Genomic DNA, 26,437 nt, shown 5'->3' with positions numbered 1-26,437 from the left:
AGATGGCAGAGTCGGAGCAGAGGATCGGCTCTGATCCCAACCAGCAAGAACGAAGGCGAGATAGACAACTTAACATATGACATTACAGTGACCACAGAATAGTGGCAAGCCACTCTACAGTTAAGCTACAACAAAGGGCAAATTATCATCCCAGGGATAAAAATTCAAAGGGGAATATTCCACAGTAATTCTTTGTCACTGCAGCTGTTTTGTCTTGCCACTGACCCATTAATCTGTTTACTTAATTGATTAGGCCATAGATATATGGCTCCCAGAAAACAACCTCATTTAAAGACTTCTCATCTACTTTGTGTAGATGACAAACTGCATAGTTCATCATGTGAGGAGTTGAAAGCACAACTGCAAGTGGTTAAAAAAGTCTATCAGATATAACAGTGTCATTTGGTCTTGATACATGTGCAAAAGCAACATTTAAAACAGAGAAGCTGCAGTACCACGAAAATATCAACCTGAGTTAGGAATCTGATATAAAGGAACTTGAGCAGGAGAGAGTGTAAAAATATTTGGGAATTGATGAAAGATTGGCAACAAAACAAATGTGAATAAAACTCATTAAGGAATACTTCAGAAGACAAACTAATATTGAAAACAGTTTTGATAGCTAGGAATAAAGTCCAAGCTATAAACTAATTTGCTCTTCCTGTTCTAACTTGCAGTTTTAATAGGTTAATAGATTAGTACTAGGCTAACTGCCCTTATGAGCCATTTTAAGCCTAGCCAATTATCTCTTGTGAGACTTGAACCCTGCACCTTGTGTTTGTAAGGCAAACACCTTAACCATTAGGCCACCCTCTCATTGTGGTGACTGACTAGCCCCAAAGAGCATTGGCTGTGCTAGACAGGAAAACAAGAAACATGCTTCACACTTATCAAATGATTTATAAAAATGAGTGTATACCCAAGGTTATATATTCCTCGCTCTGAAGGAGGTGTAGGCCTCATCGAAATTGATTACATTGCTAGATCTGCAGTCATAGGACTGCATACATATCTGTTGACCTCATCAGATCCAAACAGTGAAAGTTTTAAAATATGAGAGGAAGTCTAGGATGATCTCTCTGCTTAGTTCATCAGCAGCATTCCACTATCAAGCTGGAATGGAAATAAAACCAGAAGTAGACAAAAAATCAGAAATGAATTTGCCAAATAAAAGAAAAATGTATGGAGAAGGATCAGGTAACAAATGTGGAAAAGGCATAAACATTATTGCAAGTAGAGAAAGCTTCTAAACAACCTCATGCCGATCAAAATTTGACACAAGAATGTTTAAGGAGAGGGAAGATGAAACCAAAAGATTCAAGGTTAATAATGGCAGCTCAGGAAAGTGGACTACATAAATGTTGGTTTACAAAGTCCATTGAACATGTGGAGGAAACAGACAAATGTAGGCTGGTTTTGTAAAAGAATTGAAACTGTCACATCTTGTTGCTGGTTGTGATACACTCATGGCAGAGGGCCTGTACCTTGCAAGGCACAATTATGTGACAAGACTGTTGCACCGGGGACTGTGTAAACACAACACAGAAGCATTGAAAACATGAACCATAAAGCTTTGTAAAGAATAATGAAGTATGCATCACATGGGATTACCCATTAACAGTTCAAAGCAGATGAGAGAAAACCAGATATAGAAGTCCATAAAAAGACAAATGTAGCATTGAGTATTGAAATTGCTACACACAGTGATTATAGTGTCTATGTACAGAAACAAAAAGTCATAAAATATCCGGATTTGCAGGCAGGGAAGATACCCAGACAATTCTAAAAGTAGTAGAAGCAATGGGTCCAATAAAAAAGAATTTAAAGGCAATACTTAGATATGCTGACAATACATGCAACTGTATGAATTACAGGAGGCGGCAATTCTGAACACCACTGCAGGTGCTGAAAAGAGCACTGTTGGCCAACAAAGGGGGGGGGGGGGAGGGACGATTTCATGAACTCTAATTTTACCCTAACCTAGGGATGGGGTCCATTCCCATCATGGTGTTAGAAACCCAAAAGACTTGGAGAAAGTAACCTGATAGACTGCTCAGCTCTGAAATTCAGGCTGGAAATCGGACTCAAACTGTAGTAGAGATTGCTAATGTTAAGAGTGCAACAGTAACCCATGTGAGCATCTCAATGGTTTTTGGACCCAATTGTGTGTTTAAGGACGACAACACTACACAGTTTACTATATGGAATTTATCTGGGCTAAAAAAGAGCCACAATAATCTAACACCCACTGAGAAAAATTCCTAAAGAATTGTAAAATGTATCCAAGCCCAACAATGTGTGTACTGAATAAGGTAAATGGCACAGAAAGGGAGAGACAGACACATCATGCTTTACTTAAAAATTTAGAAGGAATAATGATTTTGCAAAGAGAAATTACACTGTGAAACCAAAACACTTCTTGGAGTGTTATTTGTCATTAAAGATATTGACACTACTGGCTGTTATTGCACAGTAAACTGCAACAATTCTAAATGTAACCAAACATTTAATTTTTTTTCTTCTTGTTCATATAGTGCAGTTTCATTTTAGAAAATATGACAAACTTGCATTTTTAAAAGTATTAAAACAGTTAAGAGCTCAATAATCACAACAAACTGCATTTTAGGAAACATTTTGCTGTTAAGAACTATGATAAAAGCCAGGTTTTTGGAGTACAACATTTAAGACAGCTGTAACATAACAGGACTAAGCAACAGTGTATCAATACAAACAAATATGTACAAATGCATGACCAGAAGCAGTACATCCAATACCAGGATAGCTTAAATTGAATTACTAGATAAATGAACATCTGTGCGCCTTTTCATGGAAGTTTGAATGAGTCTATGCACTGTAAAAGTACTCAATATATCTGTGGCACCTTTCATTGCATGTTAAAACAGAAAATATGTATTGCCTTACAGAAACCATTAGGATAAAGTCTTTCTACACTACTTAAAATGACTACAACTGAAAGTCCAGGGGTTGGGGATGGGTGCCAAAACATAGCAAGTTATTCCACTTCAGCCCGTAGCCCAAGTGGAGAACCACATGCAGACCACCATCAGCTAGACTTGGTCTTCCTTTCCTCCTCAAGACTTGAAGGTGGAGACAAAAAGAGTCCTTTCATTTTCTTAATTACTCCAGAGGTAAATGGCTTAACTAGAATAGACAGTTTCCTCTTGCAAGACTGCAGTCTCTGCCAAAATGAAATGCCAATAGGACAGATATGGGGAAAGGTGGTATTTGAAGCAGAAGGGCTCTGGTAAAAAGGGACAAAAAATATGAGGGTGTCACTAGGTCAGAATCCAATCAGAACCCAGACTTTTTTTTCTGGAAACATATCTGGTGTGGATGAAGGCCTTATTTAACTGACCTTTTCCTTACTCCATTTTTAAAATCACTGGTAATAACCCTATTGAAGCAGAGATACCAGGTAGGAAGTTGTAATTAAAGTGGGGTAAATGTTTGAAATATAAGGATTCGGAACGACAAGAATAATGAGATCAAATGGCCAAACATTCACACTTGCATATACTAAGTCAGAGACTGCCATTACTTGTCCCCTGAAAAAAAAAGTTTAAAGGAAAAAGAGCAGTGTTCAATATTTTTTTCTTCTCTTGCATTATCAGTCTTTTCCCTCCGGCTTGTTGGGACTCAGCATTTCAAGGGAGAGCCTAAAATGGACCTCAGCCTCCCTAGTGGGGGAACTCATTGGATCAACTGAGAAGTCTTGCCCAGCAAAACAGGTTTAGGCCCTGATGCTCAGATCTGCCTGCACTTGCAGAAAACCAGACATATGCTCCATACCTCAAACCTTGAGTCAGTGTGCTCTTGAAAATTTCTCTCTACATTTTGTAAATGTTTAATTTTCATTTTAGTCCCTTCAAGATGACAAACAGAAAAAAAAAGGCCCTGAAATCCCTCATCTAGAAATGTTCATACATTTTTCGTTTTTTTTTTTTTTTTTTGTTTAATTAAAACTAGCACAAAAGGTTGGTAGGGTCATGCACCTGATTTTCAAAGCACAGTACTCAACCACATTGTCAGATGCTGGACTTGGCCAGAAGTGGAGATCTCTTGAATAAATACAACAGTGAGCCACACAAAACGTGTGTGGGCCCGCTCCAGCTAGTGAAAAACATTGCCATCACCTGCGATCTTCCCATAGAAGGACCAGAGTTCAGAAATGATACAAGAGCTTGCAAGATTAAGGAATACAACCATCAAAGTTCAAGATTAATGTGAATGTGCTTCTACTTCTAACGTCACCTTCCCATCTTAACTATCAAATATTCAGTTGGAGGGACTTCATCTGAAGTTAGTAAAACTGTGAAATTCTCTTCATTCTAATGGTGGTAATTCAAGGGAGTGACTGTTGTATCAATATTCACATTTCACAAGCACCAGTTCAGTAGTGATCCAACTACATCATCTATCAGTCTTCCCATCTCTAAAGACAGAGGATGTGGTCATATTGATTGAGTCACTCCCTCAAAGCAGTACTATCATTGTGAAAGCATTTGCACAGTCACACTATCTTCAAATAATATGCCTGAAGCACTATACTTAAATAATAAGGGTACTAATCCAGAGCAGTGGACTAGCAGAATACTAACTTCCTGACACTTGCAGCATTTTGCAAATGTGTGCATACATTTCCAGGGTACAGCTGCACACAAACCTTTTTTCTTTTTCACTGTGCTCTGCTGTCCACCAATTTTCACCCTTACCACGCTAATGATCCACTTGTTCCCAGGTGGCAGCTTAGTCTCATTCTGGGTGTGAGGATAAAGCCAGGAAGAACTGTCATAAGTATGGAAGGGCATCTCCTTGCCTAAGCCTGCAATGTCCAAGGGCATGGCACTGTGTGGGCTTAGCCATCTACATGTTTACTTTCTAAAGCATGTAATAACCCAACCCCCTTCTAGACATCATCATAGTATAACCATTAGTCTCCACCAAATTGTGCCCATGTTTACAACCCTAGTCCAAGTAAGGCAAATGAGTGCTACTCTCGGAGACTGGGACAGAAGAGACTTGTTTGCAGTAGTAGCTAGATTGTTTAAGTAGCTGATCAACATGGAGAAGGCAAACTGGGAAAAGCTTTAAATGAACAAACATTGAATCAAAGCATTCACAAAGGTTATGGATAACCCAAATGTCACAGCTGCAAAATAAAAATAAAAGCTAGCCTTATAAAACTGCAGAGTGCATGGCAAGAATGAAAATTAATTGGTCATGCTTGTTGGAGCAAGTTAAAGGTAATTAACCAGAAATTCATGCTTTTAACATGATGGGTGAATATCCATTACTGATAAACAGCAGCAATTTTTTGGCAGTTTTTACTCCTGTACCTTAAGGAAGATTCTCCTACTTCCACAACTGATGCATTTGCTCCCATGCAACTGTCTTGTATTTATATGTGCCACCTTGTCTGAAGCCATCATCCAAGCAGTCGAAGGGTAGAAGGCATGATGGCTTGGCAAGATCCTCGGGTGTGTACTTACTTGCTTCTTACACCAAAACAGGATAATCATATCACAAAGGCAGTTACCTCTGGAAAATGCCTAGGAAGCTATGATAGTTATAACCTTAGCCTATAAAATATGTACAAATGCATGACTGGATGCATCAAGGTGAAAGGCTGTTTGGTTCTACAGTGACTAAGATTCCTGTTGAAGAAAGCTGCTTCTCTGATTGGTGGAAAATTGACAAGTTGTTTGAAATTGCTACCTTGTGTCATTGTGGAGCCCTAAAATTTAACAGAATCTTGGACTGATATAAAAGACAACTTTTGGTGTCCTTTTTGACAAGCTGCAAGCCTCCCCCTGACATGGAGAGCCTGTGTGTTTATTTTTAAATTAACTTAAGGAAATTCAATTCATGGATTTCTCCCCAACAACTTGTTTGATTTTGCAACTTTTCTAGGTTTCTTGTTTTTAAAAGTTACTGGTATTGTACCTATTCTATTATTTTTTCTGACTTGATAACTTGCAGTTTGTTACACTTCTGGTACTGTAATGTTTTCTGTACCAAGAAAGACTGGTCTGCTTTAAGAGTACCAGACCTTAAGACTACTGGTATTAAAATTATAGTACAATAATTGATGCTATAAAAATTCTAGATAAACGCATCAAAAATAAACTTCTGGTGCAAATTTTCTACCAAATAAGAGACTTCTGAGGGGACATCATTACACTCCTGTGGATAATGTCAAAATACAAGCAGCACTAGAGAATTTACACCTAGAAAGTAGGCCAAGAATGGACACAAATTGCTAGCATATCAAAATGCAGTCAACTGTCCAGTATCTCAAAGACACAAGTTTTTTTTTTTTTATTAGAAGTAAATGCTTTGATATAGAGGACACCTGCCACTCATTACTACATACTTGTACAAAACGCTCACATTGGTCCATACATGGAGATTTAGGCCATAAAAAAGCTGATTTGCAGAGGTATTGGAGGTAGCTTATGAATTACTGCTACAATGACCCTCCTTAAAGAAAGATTTCCCACGTGGCTACTTGGCTGACAGCAGTTTCATCAATGTTCAAGTTCCATAGCTACTATTAGTAATGGGGGGCATCCCTGCAAGGACATTTTTATTTTTTGCGCACTGATATGGGTCTTTTTCCCCATTGCCATAGTTTTATGAATTATAGCTTTTTTTTTTAGGCCAACATACTTAAACCCTGTAAGACTTCTAACTACAAATGTTGCTGTTGCTAAGAAAATGCTTTAAGTGGTTTGCATTATGTTGAGAATTCACAAGTTAAATGCAGCTCTGTCCCTATGGTCATCATGGTTTGCTAGGGTAAGCAACTCGCATCTTGCCCGTCTCCCGAAGTCAGTATACAAAGCAAGCTATTCATTACTATCTTTTACAGATTAATACAGACACATTCTATGCACATGAAAGGAGATGTGTGGTGACAGTCATGCAGTATCAATAAGTGGGGCAATTTTATCCTGATTGTATTGCATGTTAGGCAAGCAGGTACAGAGGACTGCTCTTCATTTCGGTTTGAATGGACTGCTTCAAATCCCAAAGTTAAAAATAAATACAGAAGTGCATTATCAATTCTGCTTTTAAAAAGCATAAAGTTGAAGCTATACAGATGTATTTATGTAAAAAAGTAAAAGCACATTACTATTTACAAAATAGACATGATTTTTTTAAGACATAACTAGGCCTCTGCGCACTTTAATTACATTTTGCTTCTTCTCATTTCTTTCTTCTTTGAGCTTCTCTCTCCTGTCCTCTCTGAAACATTAAAAACAACAGTTACTAGGTTTCTCCATAAGCTAGCATCTGCTAATAGTATTGTATACAAGTCTTGAATAGAAATATCATAGGAAGTCAAAAGAAACCTTAAATACAATTCTTTACTACAACAGTTTGCCATTCTGAGGAATACATTTATTTAATCATATAAGTAGCAAAGTGCTACTTGTGTGAAAATACAATCATGTATGATACTCACTATTAGAATAGATGATTGAAAAACAGGGTAATTGTGTCAAGAATACAGCTGTGAATAGAATACAGTCAGAAAAGCAACCAGTCTTGGCCATGAGGCTGAACCTGGCCTATAAGCAGGGTTGCCAGATTTGTAAATGGACAGGTAGGGACAAAAAAGGTCTTTCACACTAAGTAAAGGAAAAAAAAAATAAGTCTCATGCGGAACTGCCTGCTCTTCCACATTACACAGAAGTGGTTCCTTTGGTTCATATGCTGGTATACGAGCCAATCAAAAATCGCACAGCAGAGCCTCTTCTGCTCAATGCAGAACAGACTGCTGTTTCTCACTGAGCAGAAATGGCTAAGCTCAATTTATGATTGGCCCATATGCCAGCATAGGAGCCAGTCAAAAATCACAAAGCGGAGCCTGTTTCATGGAGATTTAAACAGGCAGTGTGGGACTCTGGATTGGGCTGCTGATCTTAGGACAGTCCAGCTCAAATAGGGACGTATGGCAACCCTGCCTAAAAAGATACAATTCTTCATAGGTAGGTAACTAGGCTAGCTGACCTAGGGCATTTATAAGCCTAAATAGTAAAATAAAGAAGTTGCAGAGTTTCACAACAGATTTACCTTTTATTTATACAAAAAGAGAGTAAGCGCTTTCACGATCTACCCACATCGCTTCTTCAGACTATTACAATGTCATCTTATCTAACCAAGCATTTTAAACCTTCAGTCATTAACACATTGCAATTAATTAATCACAATTACCTAATTAAAACATGGGAGTGGTTCCCTTTCAATAAAAACTTTAAAAATCCAAAACTTCTTACTTTGCCATTCTTTTGTATCAGCTTATATCTAAACAAATTACTTATAAAAAACAGCTCAGTATATATATATATATATATATATATATATATATATATATATATATATATATATATATATATATATATATAGATATATATATATATAATGTGTGTGCATATTATTATAATATAGGCCTAACTAAGCTAGATCACAACCATTTGGCAGACAAAATTCTTAATTTCATTTAATATAATTGAATTCATTATAAATATAGACATAAAGCAAAGGCAACATATTATATAATAAGGCATGGATATAATTAAATGTCATATTAAAATCATAAATAAACATTTAGTGCTTCAAACGTTGTGCTTTAAGTGATACTGCATCATTTATTCCTGGATGTTTATCTGCATTTAATTTTAAAATCCACTTCTGTTCTAGTTCTTCAGTTTTATTTTTATACCACCTCCTCTAAGGCCTTTCTTAACTACCTCAAGCACAAAGAATTTAAAATTATGATCTTTCCCTTCTTTTTGAATACGTTTGGCTAGAGCATTAGTTTCTTTACCTGTCGCAATGTCTCTCATATGTTCTAGAATAAGTTCTTTTAGCATCCTATTCGTTTTACCTATATAGTATGCTTAGTATATTTCAGTTTTTGTCAAATATGCAATGTCAGTAGTTCTACAGTCTGCATATATATTTGCTTCTATATTTATTCACTGGATGAAAAAAGGTAGTGCAGGAAAAAAGATAGACACAGGACCTTTTGGGGGTGAAGGGGGGGATGAAGTTTGCACTGAACCTGTCCGCCAGGATGTTGGCAATGTCTGTGGGTTCAGTGTATTTTGTGCCATTATGCACCAGCTCAGAGTATACCAGAGAGCTGCCACCCAGATTTTTGACGTAGCTAAAGAATGCCTTGTTGATTATCTTTAGAGTCTTTGGCGATCTTTCTTTCGAAGCTGGCTTTTGATGATTTTATGAGGGATCGAAGTTCCTTACTGGTACTGATCAAGGATGCTTTCCCTTTATGGGATTTTGCCTTGTCATGTAATAGCTTCCTCCTCCTGTTGTATAGCTTGTTTATGGCCGGGGTCCACCAGACTGGCCTCCTGTTCTTGGAGGAGTGAGCCTTTGTTTTACTTGGGATGGCACGATCCATGCATTCCTGTAGGTGCTCATAGAATGCATTTGTAAAGGATTCTGTGGTTTGGGTACCATTTTTCATTAGCTCGGGGGCTTTAAAACTTTCCATCTCGGTCTTGAGAAGTGTGAAGTTTGCTTTTGAAAAATTTTTCACAGTGGTTTCCTTTGCTGGGGGTGGGGTCGGGATGCGGATGTCCATTGTGACAGGTTTATGGTCTGATTTTACCAATGAGGGATTTACCTCTGGTGTGGAACATTGAGCCCCCATGTTGGTGAAGACCAAGTCCAATATGTTGTCCTCTATTGTGGGAGTGGTGACCAGTTGTTCCATAGCATTTGAGTTGATAAACTCCAGGAACCGTTGGGCAAAAGAGTTGGGACTTGAGTAGTTTTCCCAGTCAATGTTTGGGTAGTTGAAAGCCCCCAATATCATTGTGTTGGGTGAGACCTTCATATTCTCTAGTATTCTCAGGAATGCCGTGTAGGGTTCCCGAGACAAGGTGGGTGATCTGTAGCAGGCTATGAACTGAAAAGCAGTTTTGCCTACTGTTAGTTGCACGTGGATGGTTTCTGCTGCCTCGTGCAATGCCACTAACCTGGAGGTGTGGGTATCTGAGGAAAATGGATACTCCCCCGCCTTTAGTAGTCCGGTCCGAGTTCTGGGGCCAAAAAGAATGGTATGAGTTGAATCCTGGTAGCGCTGGGGTGCTCTCTGGAGCATTGAACCAGGTTTCTATTCCTGCACAGATATCGATTTTCCCCATACTGAGGAGTGCCTCGAGCGCATGCATCTTGAGGTTTAGACTTCTGGCGTTGAGTAGCATTACCCTTAGTTTTTTTTGTTTCTGGTATTGTCTATGGAGGTGGGTTTGTCTTTTGGGCTTTGCCTAAAAAAGGCACTATGGGGATGGCAAGAGCCTTAGCCAGTATTCGAAAGTCCAAAGGTGACAGGTGCAAGCCGTCCCTGGCGAAGCAACGTGGCTTATCTAGCATGTCATCCCAGGCTGACAGACACTGGATCCCCTTAGAATGACACCAATAGCTTAGCCAATTGTTAAAATTGATCATTTTGTCTTTATACTGCGGTATCATTCTTGGTGAGGGCAATATGCTACTCAGGGTCATACCAGCCTGGGCTACATGATCAGAGAGCTCCTCTACATCTCTTTATGTAGTCCAGGGAGGTACGTCTCAGGTCATTCACACCAACATGGACAATGACAGAGTCATATTAGTACCTGCTATGGTGTGACCTGAGTGCCTGTGTTATGTGGCGGATCCTGGCTCCTGACGGGCAGCTTACAGTGACCTTCTCCTTGTTCAGTCTGGTGAGTGGGACTTCAGTGTGCCTGACTATACTCTCTCCAATTACCAGTGTATTAGGTGCGTTATTTAGCCTTTGGGGCTGCGACTGTGGCACACTGACTTCGTGAAGTATGTGATGCGTGTAAGTTGTTGTGGGGTGGCAGTTGCTTGGGCGTCTGCTTTGGAGGTCTCTGCTACTTTGGCAGATTTTTATTTAGAGCCTCCGAGTATGTTTTTGTGAGTTTGTGTGTCTTGTTTGCTGGTGCATTTGGTCTATGTGAGACTGGTTTTGTGGTGTGAGTGGCTTCCTTCTCCTCCTGATTGTGTGCGCCAGTCTTGGCTTGAGAGTGATCGGTCTCCAGTTTGGCTGTATAGTTGCATCTCTCACAAATATTTGAGTTTGTTGGAAGATGGAGAGGGATGTCTGTGTACATAAGACAATTGTAACATTGCCTCAAGATTCCCAGATTCACCAACTGGACTGGAGAGTATACCTGAAACTGCGCTTTGGACATGCCTGGATAGTTTAAGGAACTGGTTTATTGATTGACTGGAATGGACGAATAGGGAACCTTGCACTTCTGGATAGTATCAGGGGGTGTAGTGCTAAAATTTGTTCGTGCTTACTGAGAAATTTGAGCAAGTGCTGGAGAGTTTGACTAGTTCTAAGGGAAAAATTGAAAAGCTGACTTTGTGGAGCCGGGAATTGTTTAAAACTGCTTAAACAGTGCTGCACGACATTGCTCGATGCACAAATCAGTGCTAAAGCGGATTTTAAAGCAGGGGACTTGAAAAGTGCTAGGAATTAGCCCAAAACAGCCAATAAACAATTCTGTTTACCTATGCAGCCTCAGAAGGGGAAGCTGGGAGTGAATATAAATAAGCACCAAACTATCACTCTGATTCATTGTGAAAATCAATAGTAGTTTGTTCTTCTTTGGGCTTTTCCCAGTTAGGGGTCGCCACAGCAGAACTCCGGTCTGCTAATGATTGGCAGTAGATTTTTTACGGGTGCAGAGGTGCCAGCTCTACGCCCAACCTTCAGTGAAAGCATGCTTGACCACGGGGAGGACATGCAGACTCCACACAGAAGGCGCTCTAGCCGAGAATCGAACTGAAGAAAGTACAGTTTTGTACCTACCATAAATGTAGATGTCCGATAGGCATGCATCTGCAGTCCTTACAAATGGGTTGTCCTGTCGTCAGGCAGCCCTTCGGTCGGCCGGATTTCAAAGTCTGAGTCTGGCCTCGGCTGATGTCGCACTTCACCCGACGTCATAGCTGCAGTTATTCGGGTATAAAGGTATCAGCCGACGCCATCTTCCTCAGTGTTTCTTGCCCCAGATGCCAGGTGCCCTCTAGGAAGGCTAAATTTGGATAATTGCAAAAGTTTCCAAATAAGAGAGAGCAAATAAAAATAAACATGTATATACATATATACAAACAAATACACCATAATAGATTCCCCCAGCTAGCTAGAAGATGGGTAAATACCCTAGGAGTACCTCAGAGGGGAAGGAGGGAGGGTAATCCTGACTGCAGATGCATGCCTATTGGACATCTACATTTATGGTAGGTACAGAACTGTACTATGTCATTCAAGGATGCATCTGCAGTCCTTACAAATGGGTAGAATACCATAGCCAAACTGGGGGAGGAGGAGTAATAAGATTATGGTGTAGTTAAGATCCCTTGCAAAACAGCAGTGGCAAAACCTGCTCGGGATCTGGAGTATAAGGGTAAATTATAATGCTTGGCAAATGTATGCACGGAGCTCCAAGTAGCAGCCTCTAAAATGTCTTTTGTAGCCACTCCTCGTAAAAAAGCTGTGGTAGTGGCTGTAGCCCTTGTAGAGTGAGGTCTGATGTTTTCTGGAGTTTTCTTCCCATGGTAAGAGTAACAAAATCTAATGCAATTTCCTATCCACTTAGAGATTGTCTGTTTTGAAATTGCTTTTCCTTCCATTCCTGTTGCATATGCTACCAGTAGCTGGTCAGTTTTTCTATTGCTCTTGGTCCTGTCCAGGTAGTAACGTAATTGTCTATGTACATCCAAGGTATGCAACAGTCTTTCTCCCCTGTTCTGTGGGTTGGGGAAGAATGTAGGCAGGTGGATAGCTTGGTTTAAAGATACCCTGGAGACCACCTTTGGCATAAAAGTAGGATTAGTTCTCATGGACACTATCTTGATGGAAGATCAGGAAGGGCTGTACTGCCATTAATGCCTGTAGTTCAGAAACCCTTCTTGCTGAAGTGATTGCAAGCAGGAAAGCAGTTTTCCATGATAAGTACTGTAATTCTGCTGTTGCTGCTGGCTCGAAAGGAGGGAGAGTCAACTTTTCTAGCACAAAGTTCAAGTCCCATGCTGGCAATGGTGGCTTCCTAGGTGGTTTTACATTTTTAATTCCTCTCAGAAACTGCCTGAGCAGAGGATGTGAGAAGACTGGAGGATCCAAGTTGTATTCTGCTGAAATAGCTGATGCATGAATCTTAATGGAAGAATAGGACAGGCCATTGTGGAAGAGCTCTGCCAAGTATTCCAGGATGTTAGCTATGTTTGCCAGTGACACATTTTCTCCTTTTGCAGTACTCCAAATGAGATATCTTTTCCATTTTGCTGAATATTTTTTTCTTGTTGAGGGTCTGCGAGCCTCCAAGATAATGTCTTTAACCCTTTGAGATAAATCTGGGTTATTTGGTCTTATGCAATGTTCCAGGCAGCCAGCTGCAGTGTTTTCAGGTTTGGATGCAGGGTTTTGAAGTTGTTCTGTGTTAACAGTAAGGGAACTAGGGGCAGAGGCCATATTTGTTCCCGAGACATGCTCCTCAGTAATGGGTACCAATGTTGCCTTGGCCAGTCTGGAGCTATCAGGATGATCCTTGGACGGTCTTCTTTGATCTTCAATAGCACCTTGTGCATCAAAGGAAGAGGTGGGAATGCATATGCTGTCAGGTTTTTCCAACTGAAAGATAGGGAGTCCACTTTCCAAGCAAGTGGGTGGTATGTCCTCGTGCAGAATTTTTTCAGTTGGTGATTGTGTGGGGATGCAAATAAGTCTATTTCTGGTAGTCCCCATTTCCCTGTAATGGTTTTGAAGATGTCCGGATGCAGCATCCATTCGTGGGCATCCGTGGTAGTTCTGCTTAGGATGTCTGCTAGTATATTTTCTTTTCCTGGCACAAAAATTGCTTGTAACTGTATGTTGAAGCTCAGGGCCACATTCCAGAGGTCCATTGCCATCCGACATAGAGGGTATGAATGTGTGCCTCCCTGTTTGTTGATGTACCACATAACTGTAGTGTTGTCCGTCCTTATCAACAGTTGACCCTGTCGAAGAAATGGTCTGAATGTCTGAATTGCCAGTTTTACTGCCAGCATTTCCTTTTGATTTATGTGTAGGTGCAGCTGGTCTTGAGTCCATAAGCCTTGTATGCACTTGCCCAGCATGTGTGCCCCCCAACCGAGGTCTGAGGCGTCCGTTGTGATGGTCTGGCTTGGTTGAGTGCTGTGGAAGGGCAGTCCTTTGTTTGATTGACAGGCCTGAGCCCACCATTGGAATTCTTGCTTCAGGCATGGAATTATTGGAAATTGGGTTTCTAGGCTGTGCTTGTGCTGAGACCATAAATTCCTTAGGTACCACTGTAACTTTCTCATATGTAGTCTGGCATGTGGAATCAATATTATGCAGGATGCCATGAAACCCAAGGCTTGCAGGACTTTTCTTGCTGTTAGCTGGTTCTGCTTTGTTAATGTCATGAAGTAGAGAGGGAGTTGCTCCTGTTTTTCTACTGTTAGGAATGCCATTTGTCTTGATGTGTCCAGCTCTGCACCCAAGAAGGTTATCCTTTGGGATGGTATCAGCCTAGACTTTTTTATATTGACTGTGTATCCCAGGGCTTGCAGTAGATGAATGACCCTTTTCAAGTCTTTTGTTAATTTGTTTTTGTTGTCTGCTTGTAACAGGCAGTCGTCCAGGTAAGGGTAAATTTGAATTCCCTGAAGCCTGCAATGAGCAATTACTGATGCCAGGCATTTCGTGAATACTCTGGGCGCAGTAGATAAGCCAAAGGGCAATGCTGAGAATTGATAATGCTCTGATCCTGCAAGAAATCTGAGGTATCTTCTGCAATTTGGTCGTATGGGGACGTGCAGGTATGCCTCCTTGAGATCTAGAGTTACCAGCCAAGACTCCTTGCCCAGCATGGGAAGAAGTTGCTGTAGGATCTGCATTTTTAATTTTGGAACAATGAGGTATGTGTTTAAAGCGGACAGGTCGAGAATAGGTCTCCATTGGTTTTCTTTTCTTGGTACCAGGAAGAGTCTGGAGTAAAATCCTTGCCCTTGTTCCATAGATGGTACCCTTTCTACAGCTCTCATCCTTAGTAAGTGAGTTATTTGTTCTAGAGCTTCTGTCTTCTGATTTGGAGGTAGGTTTGGCATTCCTCTCTTCCTTGGTAGAGTATGGAAGTGAAACCTGTAACCTTGGTCTATTGTCTGTAAAATCCATTTGTCTCCTGTGATGTAATGCCAGTTTACTGAAAACAAGGCTAGCTTCCCGCCTAAGGGTGCTTCTAGTTGTTCCCTGGTAGGCGGTGCCAGAGCCAAGTCACTGTGATTGTCCTGTGGAAGTGGTGGTGGCTGGATCTGTGGCTGTACCTCGCTGGTTGTTAGCCTGCCACTGGCGTCCCCTGTAGGCACCTCTGGATTGACCCCTGCCTCTTGAGCCTATTCCTGCCTCTCTGAGCTCTGGAGGTGTCTGGAAAGGACCAATTCTTGGAAGGCCAGTTTCTGCTAAACCTTGGAGGCTGGACCTGCAAGAAATCCTTGACTGTCTGGACAGATTTTGCTTTCTCTTCCACCTTCTTCAGCACCTGCTGTGCAGGGGAGCCAAACAAATTGAGCTTATCCATGGGAGCATCTAGGAGCTTTGATTTAACATGGTCTGGTAAGGGCTGCTCTTTTAACCATGCATGTCTTCTGATCACTGTACCAGTCATGGCTGATCTAAAGGAAGCCTCCAGTGCATCATAGCCGCATTTTAAGGAATGATTACTGACCTGCTGAATGTTATGTACCATTTCCTGAACAGATTTTTGTCTAATGGTTCATCCGAGGACAGTTTTTTAGTTAACTGGTCTAACATAAATTCCTGATACTGAATCATGTGGAATTGACAGTTCAAGGCCCTAGCTGAAAGAGTAGCAGAAGTGTAAACTTTTTTACCCCATCTCTCTAAGGCCCTAGATTCCCTTTCAGAAGGGAGGGGGTTTTTGGCAGAGGTAGCTGCTACAGCCTTGGGTCCCTGGGAGATAGTTTCGGGATCTGCAAAGGGAGCCTTATACAAATGATAATGTGTGTCCGGAACCCTGTAGTACCTATCGGGCTTAGCAGGGGCCGGAGGAAGAGAATCAGGAGCAGTAAAAGCATCATTAAATGCATCATCCACAACAGTAAGTACTGGAGGAATGGCTATAGGCCTACGCTGTGGCAAATGCAAAAAGGTTCTAAGCCTTTTCCTAGAGTCTGAAAAATCCTGGCCCTGCCATTAAAATTGTTCCCTCATAGCATGCAAGGTTTCCCCAAAAGAAAATTCCTCAGGCGGAGAGGCAGAAGGAATGGACTCTTCTGCATCAGAGTCCTCATAAGGAGAAAAAGGGCCCTCTGGAGGGTTTGAATTATCTGATTCATCAGAGGAGTCATCTGAAGAAACTGACTCAGGGGGCTCTACTCTAGGCCTCTTCTCTGGAGGTGGGTGAGAGGCCCTGTCTGGGTGTGGTTGGGATCCCCGGATCAAAGAAATGAGATCCTCTGCTAGACTAAGCATTTGTGAACTAGAGCTAGGCCTGTGAGAGGGGGTCTTAGCAGGCACAGTTGTGGTAGATTTTGCTGCTTTAGCCCTGGCAAAGGCCTTAATCGACATGGATGCAGGTGGCCTAGCAGCTCCACGTGCAGGGGGTAGAAATATCCAAAGGGATAGTATCAGATAAATCCTGTGAACCTGCAAGAGCGGGTGTGATTTCAGTGGCAGATTCAGCCATTCTGGATGAGGCCTCGGTAGGAGGTAAGCTTTCGGTAGGAGGTAAGCTTTCGGCCGAAGGAAGAACCGTGGACTCTGTTTCAGCCGAAACAGAGACACTCGCGGTTGGCTTAACCGCGGTTTCGGCCGAAACTGCGGACCGCGAGTGTCGGTCCTTTTCCTTGCGTTTCTTAGATATTTGCGTAGTCGGAGTATCCGACGGCATAATGTAAGCAAAAGCGGAGCCGAAAAACTCCTCAGCAAATTCCGACCGACGTCTAAGCGTCCGCCGGTTGAAAGCAGCACAGACTAGACAAGCTGCTACGTCGTGGTCTGGGCCTAAACAAGGTAAGCAGTAAGAGTGGAAATCTTTATGAGGTATTTGTTTCCCACAAGTTAAACAGTTATTCACTTTTTCTGACATCGGCCGAGGCAAGAAAGAGTCCCCAACGGGGTACTTAGCTTTTTAGAAGTCTTCGGTAGTAGTAATCTCTGGTTCTGACAGACCGGCACTTGCGAACAGCTTCTGCTTGGCCACGCGCAAGAAAGACTGAGGAAGATGGCGTCGGCTGATACCTTTATACCCGAATAACTGCAGCTATGACGTCGGGTGAAGTGCGACATCAGCCGAGGCCAGACCCAGACTTTGGAATCCGGCCGACCGAAGGGCTGCCTGACCCATTTGTAAGGACTGCAGATGCATCCTTGAAGGACATCCTCTTGCTGTGAGGCAACAACGCTACCACTGCACCACTGTGGCTTTTATGAAAATCAATAGTAGTAATACCTCAAATTCTGTGTAACAAGTAAATTAAGCACAAGTATAGCAGCATCACAAAAGAAACACTCTTGTCTGTAGTAATTGTCCTTACAATGAGTAGATGCTCTCCCATAAGAGTAACATTTAAATAGGATTATTGCAGGAGTTCTAAAAAAGGTATCCTCTGCTACAAAGAAAGGGCAGATATTCCAGCTTAGGAAGCCCTGCAGGAGACCTGCTCTACCCATCTCCCCATATTAGGAATCCATTTTGCTGTGCTTTGTAAAGGACATTCTTGCTGAATTAAACTAAAAGTTGTGGTATTTCAAACAACCCATCCCCCATCTTGTGCAAGTCCATTCTGTGAGGAAGTTTATGTTAATAAACTGTCTGAGCCAAAGGGGGATTACCACTATTCATAGACAGCCATTTTGAATCTTTAGAAGAACTCTGGTTATCAGAGGAAAAACATACAGGATCATTCATGGAAACGAAAAGGCTTATGTCTTACAGGCCTTTGTACAAGAAGACCTGGACTACTGTGACTTGAGGCAAACAGATCTACATCTAGGAGGTCCCTACACAGTGATCAAATCCTGGAAGACTGGGTGCAACTTCCATTTGTGAGGGTCTGTCCTGGGCCTGGTCAATGTGGCTGTTATATTGTTCTGTTCTGACAGAATATATGTAGTCTGGAGGGTCAGAAAGTACAGTTTTGTACCTACCATAAATGTAGATGTCAGATAGGTATGCATCTGCAGTCATAACATATGGGTTGTCCTGCCTCAGGCAGCCCTTCGGTCGGCCGGATTCCAAAGTCTGGGTCTGGCCTCGGCTGATGTCGCACTTTCCCCGACGTCAGAGCTTCTGGGGTATAAAGGCATCAGCCAACGCCATTTTCCTCAGTGTTTCTTGCCCCAGATGCCAGGTGCCCTCTAGGAAGGCTAAATTTGGATAAATGTTTTAAGTTCCAAACAGTAGCAAACAATAAATATATACATATATACAACCAAACAAATACACCATAATAGATTCCCCCAGCTAGCTGAAAGAGGGGTAAGCACCCTAGGAATACCACAGAGGGGAAGGAGGGAGGGTAATCCTGACTGCAGATGCATACCTATCAGACATCTACATTTATGGTAGGTACAAAACTGTACTATGTCCTTCAAGGATGCATCTGCAGTTATAACATATGGGTAGAATACCATAGCCAAACTGGGGGAGGAGGTACTAAGATAAGGATGGTGTAGTTAAGATCCCCTGCAAAACTGCAGTTGCAAAGCCTGCTCGGGATCTGGAGTCTAAAGGTAGATTGTAATGCTTGGCAAATGTATGCACGGAGCTCCAAGTAGCAGCTTCTAAAATGTCCTTGGTAGCCACCCCTCGTAGGAAAGCTGTAGTGGTGGCTGTGGCTCTTGCGGAATGAGGCCTGATATTTTCAGGAGCTGTCTTTCCATGAAAAGAGTAGCAAAAGCAAATGCAATTTCCTATCCATTTTGAAATTGTCTGTTTGGAAATTGCTTTTCCTTGCACCCCAGTTGCATATGCTACAAAAAGTTGGTCAGTTTTTCTGCTGGTTTTAGTTCTGTCCAGATAGTAGCATAATTGTCTGTGTACATCCAAGGTGTGCAATAGTTTTTCCCCCTTGTTCTGTGGGTTAGGGAAGAACGTAGGCAAATGAATAGCTTGGTTCAAGGATACCCTGGATACCACCTTTGGCATGAAGGTAGGATTGGTTCTCAGAGACACTCTATCCTGGTGAAAAATAAGGAAAGGCTGCACTGCCATTAATGCCTGTAACTCAGATACTCTTCTTGCTGAAGTGATTGCCAGAAGGAAAGCAGTTTTCCAAGATAAGAACTAAGTCTGCTGATGCTGCTGGTTCAAAAGGAGGTAGTGTCAATTTTTCCAGCACAAAATTGAGATCCCATGCAGGCAGAGGGGGTGTTCTTGGAGGTTTTACATTTTTGATCCCTCTTAAAAATTGTCTGAGAAGAGGGTGAGAGAAGATAGGAGGATTCATATTGTATTCTGCTGAAATTGCTGAAGCATGAATATTAATGGAAGAGTAGGACAGGCCATTGTGGAACAATTCTGCTAAGTATTCTAGGATGTGTGCTAGGTTTGCCACTGTGACATCTGTACCCTTTGATGTGCTCCAAATGAGGAATCTCTTCCATTTAGCCGAGTATGTCTTCCTTGTGGAGGGTCTGCGAGCCTCCAGGATAATGTCCTTGACCCTCTGAGAAGACAGTTTGGTTTGGTTTTAAGCAATTTTCCAGGCAGTTAGCTGCAATGTTTTCAAGTTTGGATGCAGGGTCTTGAAATTGTTCTGCGTTAGAAGAAGAGGGCATGAGTTCGCCCGAGACATGCTTCTCAGTAGCGGATACCAGTGTTGCCTTGGCCAGTCCGGAGGTATTAGTATCACCTTTGGCTGTTCCTCCCTGATCTTCAGTAGAACTTTGTACATCAATGGGAGAGGTTGAAATGCATACACTGTTAGGGCATTCCAGCTGAAAGAGAGAGAGTCCACCCTCCAGGCTTGTGGGTGGTATGTCCTTGAGCAGAATTTCTTCAGTTGGTGGTTGAGTGGGGAGGCGAACAGGTCTATGTCTGGCATTCCCCATTTCTTTGTTATGAGTTTGAAGGTGTCTGGATGCAGCATCCATTCATGAGCATCCGTGGTAGTTCTGCTTAAGCTGTCTGCTAGTGAATTTTCTTTTCCTGGTACGAATTTGGCCTGCAGCTGGATATTGAGATTCAGGCCTAGGTTCCACAGATCCATTGCCATCCGGCATAGAGGGTAGGAATGCGTGCCTCCCTGTTTGTTTATGTACCACATGACCGTGGTGTTGTCTGTCCTTATCAGCAGGTGTCCTTGCTGGAGGAATGATTTGAATGCCTCGATTGCATGCTTCACTGCCAGCATCTCCTTTTGGTTTATGTGCAAGTTTAGCTGGTCTTGAGACCATAGGCCTTGGATACATTTGTCCTCCATGTGTGCTCCCCATCCTATGTCTGAGGCGTCCGTGGTGATGGTCTGCCTTGGTTATGGTTTTTTGAAAGGCAACCCTCTGTTGGACTGGCAGGCCTGAGCCCACCACAGGAATTCCTTTTGAAGGCATGGAATGATTGGTATCATGGTTTCTAGACTGTGCCTGTGCTGAGACCACACATTCCTTAGGTACCACTGTAATTTCCTCATATGCAGCCTGGCATGCGGGATCAAGATTATGCAGGATGCCATGTAACCCAGGGCCTGCAGGACTTTCCTTGCAGTAAGCTGAGCTTGTCTTGTCAAAGTCATGAAGTAATCTGGAAGTTGTTTTTGTTTTTCTTCTGTGAGAAAAGCCATCTGAGTTATTGTGTCCAGATCCGCACCCAAAAAGGTTATCCTTTGGGATGGCACTAGTCTTGAATTTTGGATGTTGACTGTGTATCCCAAGGCCTGTAACAGGTGTATGACATGGGCCAAATCCTTTATCAATTTTGTCTCGTTGTCCGCTTGTATTAGGCAGTCGTCCAGGTATGGGTAGATTTGAATTCCCTGAAGCCTGCAATGTGCAATTACTGATGCCAGGCATTTCGTGAATACTCTGGGTGCAGTAGATAAGCCAAAGGGCAATGCTGAGAATTGATAATGCTCTGATCCTGCAAGAAATCCGAGGTGTCTTCTGCAATCTGGTCGGATAGGGACGTGCAGGTATGCCTCCTTGAGATCTAGAGTCACCAGCCAAGACTCCTTGCCCAACATGGGAAGAAGTTGCTGTAGGGTCAGAATTTTGAATTTTGGCACAATGAGATATGTGTTCAGTGCGGACAAGTCAAGAATAGGCCTCCATTGGTTTTCTTTTTCTTGGCACAAGGAATAGTCTGGAGTAAAATCCTTGGCCTTGTTCCATAGATGGTACCCTTTCTATCGCTTTCATCTGAAGTAAGTTGTTGATTTGTCTTAAAGCCTCTGGCTTCTGGTTTGGTGGAAGGTTTGGCATTCCGCTCCTTTTTGGTAAAGTGTGGAAGTGAAACCTGTATCCTTTGACTATTGTTTGCAATGTCCATGTGTCCTTTGTAATGCAATGCCAGTTTTTTGAGAATAAAGCCAGCTTTCCGCCCAAGGGTGCTTCCAGTTGTTCCATGGTAGGCGGAATCAGAGTCAAGTCATTGTGTCTGTCCTGTGGAAGTGGTTGTAGTAGCTGTGGCACTACTCCTCTGGTTGGCAGGCTGCCACTGACGACCCCTGTAGGCACCCTTTGATTGACCTCTGCCTCTTGGGCGTCTATTCCTGCCCCTCTGTGCTCTGGAGGTGTCTGGAAAGGACCAATTCTTTGAAGGCCAGTTTCTGCTGAACCTCGGAGGTTGAACCTGCAGAAAATCCTTTACGGTTTGCACAGATTTTGCTTTTTCTTCCACTTTCTTTAGAATCTCCTGTGCAGGGGAGCCAAATAAACTTTGTTTCTCCATTGGAGCATCTAGGAGTTTAGCCTTGACATGGTCTGGCAAGGATTGCTCTTTTAGCCAGGCATGCCTACAAATTACTGCCCCAGTCATAGCTGATCTAAATGAAGCCTCCAGTGCATCATAGCCACATTTTAAGAAATGATTACTGACCTGCTGAGAGTTGTGTACCAAATCCTGAAGGGATTTGCGGTCTAAAGGTTCAGGAGAAGAAAGCATCTTATTCAGCTGATCTAACACGTATTATTGGTACTGTATCATATGGAATTGACAGTTTAATGCCCTGGCAGAAAGAGTAGCAGATGCATAAACCTTTTTACTCCATCTCTCTAATGCTCTTGACTCTCTTTCAGAGGGTAGGGGATTTTTGGCAGTGGCAGCTGCAAAACCTTTTGGGCCCTGAGAAATAGTTTCTGGGTCTGCAGCATGGGCTTTATACAGGTGGAAGTGAGAATCCGGGACCCTGTAATATCTGTCAGGTTTGGCAGGGGCCGGGGGAAGAGAATCAGGGGCAGAACTGACATCATTATACACATCATCAATTACAGTTAACACAGGTGGTATGGCTAAGGGCCTATGCTGGGGGCAAATGTAAAAATGTCCTTAATCTTTTTCTAGATTCAGAAAAATCCTGACCCTGCCATTGAAAGTGTTCCCTCATTGAGTGCAAAGTCTCCCCAAAGGAAAATTCTTCAGGAGGGGAGGCCGAAGGGATAGAGTCTTCTGCATCTGAATCCTCATAAGGCGAATAGGCCCCTTCCTGATGGTCTGACAAATCAGATCCATCCGAGGAGTAATCAGAGGAGAGAGGTTCAGAGGGTTCAGTCCTAGGCCTTTTGTCAGGTGGAGGTTGGGAGGCCCTGTCTGGGTGAGGTTGGGAACCCCTAATCAAGGATATAAGGTCCTCAGCAAGACTGAGAATCCGAGAACTTGAGGGAGGCCTCTGAGAAGTAGATTTGGCAGGTAAAGCTTTTGAAATTTTGGCAGCTTTAGTCCTGGAGAAGGCCTTAATAGACATAGAAGCAGGGGGCCTAGCTGCCCCACGTGCAGGTGTAGAAATGTCCAATGGAATGGTGTCGGACAATTCTTGTGCGCTAGCTTCGGTAGGTATTTCTGAAGCCGACTCAGCCGGGGCCTCTCTGGCCTCGGTTGTCGGAGGTATGACTTCGGTAGAAGTAAGGACCGAGGACTCTGTTTCAGCCGAAACAGAGACACTCGCGGTAGGCCTAACCGTGTTCAGCCAAAACCGCAGGCCGCGAGTGTCAGTCCTTTTCCCTGCGTTTTTTGGCCATATGCGTAGTCGGAGTTTCCGACGGCATTTTATATGCAAAAGCGGATCCGAAAAACTCTTCTGCAAACTCCGACCGACGTCTAAGAGTCCGTCGGTTGAAGGAGGCACAGGCTAAACAAGCTGATACGTCGTGGTCTGTGTCTAAGCAAGGAAGGCAGTAAGAACGGAAATCCTTATGAGGTATTTGTTTCCCACAAGTTAAACTTTTAGTTATGTACTCACCATAACTTCAGATGTTTGGGATCCATCTCGCCTACATTCTGACTGATGGGTTCGGAGCCGATCCCTCGGCTCCGACTCGGCACGCTTATGCCAAAGAGCGAAGTCTCTTATTGGCTGAGCTTACTATATCCCAGGATGCACCACTACCAATCCCCCAGATCTAGTTTGTCCGCACACATGCACACATGCACGCCCTGCTTATATAACATCGTCAGATGAAACAAGATAAAACAGTAGAACTCAAACCGTTCAATCTCTTCTGATCTCCAAGGCAGGGGGAAGGAGGGTGGGTATTAGGAATGTAGGCGAGATGGATCCCAAACATCTGAAGTTATGGTGAGTACATAACTAAAAGATGTTATGTGATCCTATCTCACCTACATTCTGACTAATGGGACAGCGTCCCTAGCACCTAAATCCTGGGTGGCTCACTGGAAAACACTCCTGAGTACCGTGGAACCAAATGATGCTCGCCCTTTAGATGCCACATCCAATTTGTAGTGGGAAATGAAAGTGTGCGGATTGGACCAAGTAGCCGCAGCACAAATCTCCGAGATAGCAAGCTTGGAATGAAAGGCTATAGAAGTCGCCATAGCTCTGGTAGAGTGAGCTTTGATAGATGTTGTAAGTTGCTTATTCGAAGAAGAATAAGCCTGAGTTATACAATCTCTAATCCATTTGGAGATAGTAGCTTTTGTAATGGTTTTGCCCAATTTATTGTCTGAGAAGGACACAAACAATTGGTCTGACTTACAATTTGTTGAGTCCTGTCTAAATAGAAGCGCAATTGCCTGTGAACATCCAATTTATGGAGAGTGTATTCAGCTTCATTGGAGAATTTTGGAAAGAAAACTAGTAGCTCTAGGGATTGTTGGAGACAGAAATTAGAACAGACCTTTGGGACGAAGGATGGATTAGGTCTAAGTGATACTCTATCCTTGTGAAAAATCAAGTACGGTGGTCTGATAGACAGGGCTTGAAGCTCTGAAACTCTTCTTGCAGAAGTAATTGCAACTAAGAAGGCCGTTTTCCAAGACAGATATTTTAACTCACATGTAGCAGCCGGTTCGAAGGGGAAGATGTTAATGCACGAAGCACCAAATCTAGATCCCACGGAGGCGCAGGATGAAAAACTGGGGGTCTTAACAGACCCGCACCTTTAATGAAAGTTTTGCATAGTCTGCTGCTCATCAATGGAGGATCCATGGATTCGTGAAATTTAGAGATAGCCGCTAGTTGGACTTTAATAGTAGAGACAGAAGATCCTTGATTAAACAGGGATGTTAAGAATTTCAAAACCTCTGGGATAGGAGCAGTGATAGGGTCTAAGCCCTGAGTTGAGCCCAGATAGCAAACCTCTTCCACTTACTGAGGTACAATTTCTTAGTGGTGGGTTTGTGGGCCGAAGATAAAATGTGAATAACTTCCGGGTCTAATGTGTGACTTCTGACTAAAGTCGGAAGTGGAGGAGCCAAGCTGTCAACTTCAAGGAGTGAAGGGACTGATGCTGTTGTCCCGACTAATGAATTAACAGGTCCGGAATTAGGTCTAAAGTCCACGGATCGTCCACCGCATGTTTCTTCAGGTAAGGAAACCATACCTGACGAGGCCAGTATGGGGCAATCAGTATCATTGCGGACCCCAATTGAGAAGCTTTTTGAATGACTTTGGAGAGAAGTGGAATCGGAGGAAAGGCATAAAGTAGCCCTGTTGGCCAAGGTTGTGCTAGAGCATCCATAGCTGGTACTCCCTGATGTGGAGTCAAGGAGAAGAACCTTTGCACTTGGTGTTTAGTGGAGTTGCAAATAGGTCGCAGCACGTCCCCCATCTCCGGAAAACCTGAGCTGCTACTGTTTTGTTTAAGGACCACTCGTGAGGAGAGAGAATTGTCCTGCTTAATCTGTCTGCCAGTATATTCGATTTCCCCGGAATGTGGGTCGCTACCAAGAAACGGCTGGTAGCTACCGCCCATTCCCACACCCTCATGGCCTCTCTGCAAAGGGGGTAAGATCTGGTCCCTCCTTGCTTGTTTAGGTACCAGACCACCGACATGTTGTCTGTGTGGATGGCGATTATGCCACGAGGGAGAAACCTGTGTAAGGCCTGTAGGGATAGAAGTACCGCCCTCATCTCCAATACACTGATGTGGAGAAGAGTTTCGTCTGGAAGCCAGGATCCCTGAACTAACCTGCCCAGACAATGCCCCCCCCACCCTGTCTGGGAGGCATCTGTCGTCAGGGTGACCACTGGAGAGGGAATAACAAAAGGACTTCCTTGATTTAGATTGGATGTCTGAAGCCACCAGCGAAGGTCCCGTTTGCATGTTTCTGTAATCATGATGGGATGATTGAGGGAAGGTCCTGAAAGGACCATTGAGTTGACAATAGCCACTGAAGAATCCTCATGTGCAATCTTGCCAGAGGAACTAAAAGAACCGTGGCAGACATTGAACCTAAAACTTGTAGAACCATCCTGGCTGGGGCTTTGGATCTTGAAATCAGAGCTTGAACTTGGCCCTGTAAAGTTTGGATCCTTTCGCAGGAAGAAAAAGCAGCATCAATTTTGAGTCTATCTCTGCTCCTATGAACCTTATGCGCTGAGAGGGCAGCAAGACAGACTTTGACCAATTGAATGTAATCCCCAGGGTAGCACCCAGGGAGATGGTGGCTTTGAGGTTGCCCATTAGTAGATGCCTGGTGGTGGCAGTCAGGAGCCAGTCGTCCAGATAGGGAAACACTTGGAATCCAAGACTCCTCAGGTGAGCAGTCACTACTGCCAAACACTTGGTGAACACCCTGGGGGCTGTGGTGAGACCAAAGGGCAGTGCACAAAATTGGAAATGACTGACTCCCAGGCTGAAGCGCAGATACCTCCTGGACGCCTGATGTATCGGTATGTGATAATAGGCGTCCTTGAGGTCTATGGAGCACATCCAAACATCCTTCTCCAA

The 26,437-nt window shown here is 43.0% G+C and overlaps 1 protein-coding gene across 1 annotated transcript in view; it reads right to left on the bottom strand.

Annotated features, from left to right (window-relative positions):
* Window positions 1-2,489: 2,489 nt before the first annotated feature.
* Window positions 2,490-26,437, bottom strand: part of NUSAP1 (nucleolar and spindle associated protein 1) — a 727,399-nt gene continuing 703,451 nt past the window's right edge. Inside the window, exon 8 of the mRNA XM_044073513.1 lies at window positions 2,490-7,269. Coding sequence (XP_043929448.1) covers window positions 7,182-7,269 — 88 coding nt within the window. The 3' untranslated portion in view covers window positions 2,490-7,181. The remainder of the gene's footprint in view (window positions 7,270-26,437) is intronic.

Source organism: Protopterus annectens, chromosome 6.part0 (genome assembly GCF_019279795.1).
Source record: "Protopterus annectens isolate FY-2018-M chromosome 6.part0, PAN1.0, whole genome shotgun sequence".
Taxonomy (NCBI): Eukaryota; Metazoa; Chordata; order Ceratodontiformes; family Protopteridae; genus Protopterus; species Protopterus annectens.
Note: the sequence above shows the minus strand (reverse complement) of the source record. Positions and strands in the feature narration are given on the sequence as shown.